The sequence below is a fragment of the Octodon degus genome, unplaced genomic scaffold, assembly GCF_000260255.1.
Source record: "Octodon degus isolate 3935 unplaced genomic scaffold, OctDeg1.0 scaffold00038, whole genome shotgun sequence".
In the NCBI taxonomy this organism is placed as follows: domain Eukaryota; kingdom Metazoa; phylum Chordata; class Mammalia; order Rodentia; family Octodontidae; genus Octodon; species Octodon degus.
Window position 1 is genome coordinate 5823813 of NW_004524614.1, and position 6742 is coordinate 5830554.

Consider the following 6742-nt stretch of genomic DNA (forward strand, 5'->3'; position numbering starts at 1 on the left):
TGATACACAGATACTATATTCTATTCTAAAAACTATGTAACATAAACCCTAAGCAAGCAGTCATGCTGTGAAATTTAATCCTTTCAATTATTAAGTATACTCAAAAATGTCTGGTATAAACAAATCTTAAAATAATTATTCCAAATAAGAAAGTGATAAAAGCTCATCTAATAAGGAAAAAAAAGTGATACATTACTAAAACAACTTTCTTCACAATAGTTATCACAGGCCTATTTTCTGAACTGAATCTGTTCACTTTTAGACACTTTTCTAACTTCTCTATTGAAGTACTTTCCAACAACTTCGTATTTTCTTGCCTTTAGATTATAAACTACCACTCTGGTTTCCTATTGCCTCTCTGAACATTTCTGTTCATGGCAGGGGTTCCCCTTCTTCCAGCTGCTTTTTTAATTCTTAGTATTTCTCTGGTCCATCCCTACTTCTTCCCTCCCTTCCAAAGCCTAACACGCTACACTACTTTAACTTACATCTTTATGATCTGTGACTTGAGCTATTACAATAGTTTAAATGGTACCCTGGCTCCTATTTTCTCCAAATCTCAAGTTATCCTTCATGGTGCTACCAAAAGATTTTAATTGGCAAACATTGGTTAAAACTGCTGCCTACAGGAAAAAGTCCAAAATATTTATTACACCAGGCCTTCAACCTCCTTTCTTCTTCTATTTATTCACCTGCAACTCCAACCACATGGAAATGTTGTTTATATTACATGCTTTACCACAAATTCTTACCTTTCTATGGCTCCTCTTCCTTGAATGCCATTTTTCCATTCTCAACTATTCTCTGACCCAGTTCCTTTCTTTATTAAGCACTTATGATACTGCATTTTAAATATGTTCATATATCTATTTCTCCAGGAAAATACTAACATCTCGTGTATAATGTCCTATTTTTCTCTATAAATTTATGCTCTACTATGACAACATCATTTGACAAATATACACAGACTGACCTGTATGCAATCAATACACATTAATATACTTTATTTTTTAGTTTTATTTTTAGCTGGAACTGACTGCAAAGAAAAAGGCTTCAATGACATATTTAAACTCACAAGATGAAGAACCAATACACTAAAAGACAACAGTGTCATATACTCAGGAAATTATTCCAGTATTTCAAAAATTGTATGGCTATAGCAGTGGGTATGCATAACACACATGACCTCATCACTGTCCTCTCTTAAAACCTTTCAAGGGCTTTTTTAAAGACAAAGCTACAACCTTCATCCAGCCTGCGAATGCTTCCATCTACTTTGTCTCATCTCACACTATTCTCTGCCTTACCCAACTTTCCCAGTTTTTTTTTTCATATGCAGACTTGCCAGCAACACTCCTTTATGTATCCTATTAACCACAAACCTGTCAGCTCTTACTTTTGGCTATCAGCCTAGGGATTAAGCTGTCTACATTTCATGGTGGCTGAGGACAAAACTACAGTATCATATTATATTGGGAAAGCAATACAATACTGTTGAGATCATGGATTACGGGTTCATAATGGGTCTTTGGGCATACTTATTTAACTTCATCGTGTCTTGATTTATCTGTAAAACACAGGTGACAGTGGTACCTACCTCTTAAGGTTACTGAAACAATTCAAGGGAGTAACTTATACAAAACTGTGCCGCCTTCTAGTCCCCTCTTGTAAAAGGCCAGTATGTCAGTCCCATCTCTTCTCGCCCCTCAACACTTAGGTCGAGACAAGTTGCCCAGACGGGGCTTGAAACTGGGATCCTCCTGCCTCAGTTTCCCAGGGTGGTTGGATCACAGGCACGTCACCACGCCCAGTTCTTGTATTCTTAAGACTCAGCACTGAATTCTCAACAATAGCGAGCCCTGCATATGTTTTCTTAAAACATAAAAAATAAATAAGTAAACTGAAAAAGCTTTGGGTCCCACTTTTGCCTCACTAGCTCGACGACCTCAGAAAATTCACCCACCCTACCTAGGCCTCCTTTCACCTCAAGTGTAACGCCCATCTGTGAGTTCTTCTGTCAAGTAAAGCGAGCTATCTACAGAAGCACAAGGCGCGTCTAGAACCGCCGTGCGAACCAAGGCTGTTTATTACAGCAGCGGAGCCCGCGTCCTGCCTTCCCGCGGCACGTCTCGTCCTACCCCCCCTCTTCCCAGTCCACGGCCTGACTGCGCCCTTGGCCCTCGGCCCCCAGAGACTGCGACCGTGGGAGCGCCGGCCCCGCGCAGCTCCCTCACTGAGCCCCGCGCCCCCTTCCTTCCTCGCCCGGACGGACGCACTTCCGGCGGATGTGGGGGGGCGGCCCCCGGAAACGGAAGTGAGCGGCCGCGCCGGCTGACGGTAACCGGACTCCGCGACCGTTCACACAGCGGACTGAAGATGGTGAGTGACCCCCCGGGCGGCCCGAGCTGCGGGCGGGCTTGGCGCGGCGGCCCGGCGGGCGAGCTGCAGCCTCCCAGGTCGCCTTTGGCTCCGGCGGTGGCGTGGGAACGAGGCCAGCGTTGCGTTGCGTCGTGTGATCTGCCGAGTCACGGGGCTGGCGCGGGTTGTGTCTGTGTCCCGGGCCTGGCGGAGCTCTGGCCCCGCGAGCCGCGCTTCGGCCCCACCCTGCCCTTACTTCTCTTCGGTCGGTGTGCTTGCGCCCTTCTCCGAGAGCTTCAGCAGGGCCTTGCCCGCTGCCCGCAGCTGGCTCGCAGCTGCCGTGGGCGAGCCAGAAAGCTCGAAGCTTTGTGCGTTGGCGCTGCCACCTCTGCGTTCCCTGATGGTAAAATCTGGGACCCTGGAGTCCTCAAGCCCTGCTCCTCCTCCCCAATCTCCTGTCTCTTGTAACTGCTTGATAACCGGCCCACATCTGTAGGTCACGTTTATATAATTTAGCTTTGCTTTACATTTTCCCAGAGCAGTAGGCCACGTGTTGAGGGAAAAATCATTTGTCATTCCCCATTAGTCAGCACTGTGAATGCATTTCTCTTCTCCCTCTCACCTCTCTTGCCCCCCTCCCCCTTACCTCCGCCCCATCTCTCCTGACCCTTTTACTTAAAAAAGTTGTGATATTTGAGAAGATGCCCGAATCTCCATTGCCCCTGATGGGTGCTGGTAGGCCACCTGGATACGTGCAGAAAAGTTTATTTTGGAAATTACTGCTAATCGCTGTAAAGAAGTTTGATAAAAATTCTTAAGTGTTATTAGCATTGCATGTTTTGTTTTCGTCTATTACTTTATTAGAATCCTTAAGTGCTAATTCTGATATTTTACAGAAATGAAATAGGTAATGACAGTAGTAGCACCTAGAGATCAGAATTCCTGCGTGCATGGGGCATAGAAATTATTTTTGTCACATCACAGTAAAGGAGGCTGGCAGGACGAGGATAATTTAGATGGTTGTATTTGAAAAGTTAACAATCATGCAACTCCAGTCCTGGAAGGAGTTCAGCTACCTGGTGCAGATGGGTGAAGAGGGCCAGAAAGATTTGTGCTTTGCTGGCTGTCACAAAGCAGGTTGATGAACATTCCAGTGTCTTTTCCGTATGTAGGGAAGTGGAAACCTGGGGTGCGGGTTCCTGAGTTCCAGACTAAGGACCTTGAACTTAATCTTTTAGGCATTAATGAACCAATGAAAGGCTTTTGTGTTTTCTTTTGTTTTTAGCAGCTTTGATAGGGGAGATTGTGTACTTTAGGAAAACCTTGATGTGCCTGTGTACTATAGGAAAATGAGTTAGTCTAGAGTAGCAGGACCCAGTAGGATGCTGTGAGAGCCTGGTCAAGGAGAGCCTGGTCAAAGAAATTCACGGATATGGTGAAGTAACTGATCAAATAAAACATACAGATGGATTAAAAATTCAGTTAAAAGTTGGTTCCTCAGAATAGTTTCTCTTGGAATAGTGTAAGATTAGATACCAAACCAACTGGCTATTTTACATTTTTCTGCTGAATTGTAGAAGTATTATAGTTTAAAGTCAGCATTTTTATTAGTTTGGAATGTATTTCCATTAGGTTACCTGGGAGATAAATGCCAACCTGCGCAGTGAGACCCTGCCTCAAAAAAAAACCAAATGCAATTTGAATTTTGTTTTATATGCTTCTAATTAGATACATTTTTTCAGCAGATAATGTCATTCTCATAGAAACTAATCTTGAAAATTTTTTTCCTTTAGCTTCTGTGACTGTTTTCTACTTTTCCTGTCTGCATACTCCCTTCTCTTTGTTTTTCTTTCTTGTCCTTAAAGAATGGTATTCCTCAGGATTTTGTCCTCGAGATGTTTTCATTCTCTGTGAAACATTGCAGCCTAAATGAGGGATCTTTAAAAAATAAAAGAGGAATCTTTTCAGTGGAAACAAATTGGATCAGTCATATAACCCTTCAAAGTTATCTTCTGTCTGTGTAAGACTTACATCTTTTAATTTTAACAGTCTTTTGGCTTATTTATATGTATATTTAGTCATCTCAAACTAATCATGGCCTGTTCAAACTGGCTGTAATGTATTCATTTATATTTTTATACCATTATCGTTGTTATTTCCTGTTTCCTTATTCAAGGTCCTTCTGCCCCTAAATTTGGAACTCTTCATTGTACCTCATATGTCCATCATATGCTTAAGGCACGTTCTGATGGTCCAAATTATGGACTCTTTTGAAGGCAGTAGTCCTTCTTTCTCTTCTACTTAATGCTTTTTACATAGGTATTCTTCATGTATGTGTATTAAATTCTTCCATATTTAATAGTGATTTTTATTTGTGTTGTAGAATGCCAGAGGACTTGGATCTCAGCTAAAGGATAGTATTCCAGTTACTGAACTTTCAGCAAGTGGGCCTTTTGAACGACATGATCTTCTTCGAAAAGGGTACATGGTGGAGTGGTGGTGTTGTCTTTGTTGTAATAAAATATATCTGTAAATTACTTTTTATTTTTCACATAATTCTTTAAATATTTTGATAGGTTATAGTTGTGTATTCAACTTAGGAAGTAGTAATGATATACCCTGACAGGGTAGGAAGACAAGAAGCCTAGATGTTTCCAGTGGTGGAGGAAAGATTTAGCAAAGTAGTAGGTTCCTAGAAGCTTGATTTGGTAGGATTCTTTCTACTACTCATATCAGAGAGTGCTACTTGTCTCCTTAACTATTGGAATAATTTACTTGTCTTTGGGAGACATAGAACATAGCAAGTAAGAGGACAGACTCTGGACTCAGGCCTCCTAGATTTGGATCCTGGCTCTGCTGTTCAGTAGATGTCTCATGCTAGGCAAGTTACTCAATTGCTTTGCCTCCTTATTTTTTTCTTGCCAGTTACATAGTAAAATATCCCAAGAAGGACTGTATTCAATTTGACTTCTTGGATAATGTTTTGTACAGAGAGATGTTGAATAAATAACTGCTGCAGGTTTCTAAGGTTTCTCTCGGCTTTAAGATTCTGGTTTAATACTTAGCATGATAAAGACCAGTAATCTGACTGTAGCTGTTTATCACTTACAGTACTTAGTATGTGTTGGTAAATGGTACCTAGAGATCCAGCATGTTTATGAAAGACATTAAATATTAACTGTGTATTAGACCTGAAGAGGCTTAGCTATTTTATATGGTGCAAGGAGCATCTCATTAGAGGAATAGAAATAGACACATTATTAATTTTTTTCTGACCAAGTATGGTGGTGCGTGCATACCTATAATCCCAGCAATCAGGAAGCTGAGGCAAGAGGATTGTTGAAGCTTGAGGCCAGCCTAGGCTACATAGTGAGTTGAAGGATGGCAAAAAATACATCACAAGATCCTGTCTCTTAAAAAAAAAAAAGTGTTTCTGGGTGTAGAGTATCATTTAGCACAGATTTTATTTAGAGCGTTTCCTTTAGTGACTAAAGTCTTAACCACTAATATCTATAATAGATACATTTTGAAGAATTATGTTGCAGAATATTTGGCTATTTTCTTTGGTTACATAGTTCTATGAATTTTAACAAATCTGTTTCTGTAACTAGTATGATAAATCAAAGTACAGAGTATTTTACTTCTTCCCCTCAAGAAAAACTCCCCCATGCCACATTACTGTAATCATAATTAGGTGAGGGGTTGCTGGGAATGGAACCCCAGTGTCTCATGCGTACTAAGCTTGTGTTCTCCCACTGAGTTACATTCCAAAGTCCTTTGCCGTATTGTTATCATTGTGTATTCTTGGTAGATACATTATTGAGCTATGGATATTGAAGTGATATGTAATCTCCCACTTAAATTTTTTTTTTCTAGTTTTCCATGTGTGAAAAATGAACTGTTACCAAGTCATGCTCTTGAATTATCAGAAAAAAATGTAAGTTTGTTACATTTTTTTTTTTTTTATTTTGTGTCTTTATTTTTGTACCCTCTTAGGAAAATACTTTTAAGAAAGCTTTTGTGGGGGCCGGGGAGATGGCTCAGTAGAATAAGTGCTTGCCTGGCAAGCGCCAGAGCCTGAGTTCAATCCCCGGTTCTGCAAAAAAAAAGAAAGCTATTGTGTTATCATTTATGAGAACAATTCTGATGCTGAGGATTCAACCATGAGCCCTTACTTTCAGTCATAATTTTATGATAGGATTTTAAAATGTCACTACACCATTTTACTTAAGCCCCCTTTCTGCACATTGTATTCTGTGTTTTTTTAGTAAATGAACCCCTATAAAGGTTTGTCTACCTATTATAATTTCCTCATTTGATAAACCTATTTTTTTCCCTGCTATTTTTCCCCTTGACATCTAAGTGTCAGTTATAGATTTGGATG

General features: G+C 40.6%; 1 protein-coding gene across 1 annotated transcript in view; it reads left to right on the forward strand.

The window, feature by feature from the left end:
• The first annotated feature begins 2115 nt into the window (after positions 1-2115).
• The window catches only part of Pomp (proteasome maturation protein), a 25056-nt gene continuing 20429 nt past the window's right edge, over positions 2116-6742 (forward strand). Inside the window, exons 1-3 of the mRNA XM_023715068.1 lie at positions 2116-2379; positions 4742-4839; positions 6235-6295. Of these exons, the coding sequence (XP_023570836.1) occupies positions 2377-2379; positions 4742-4839; positions 6235-6295 (162 nt within the window). The 5' untranslated portion in view covers positions 2116-2376. The remainder of the gene's footprint in view (positions 2380-4741; positions 4840-6234; positions 6296-6742) is intronic.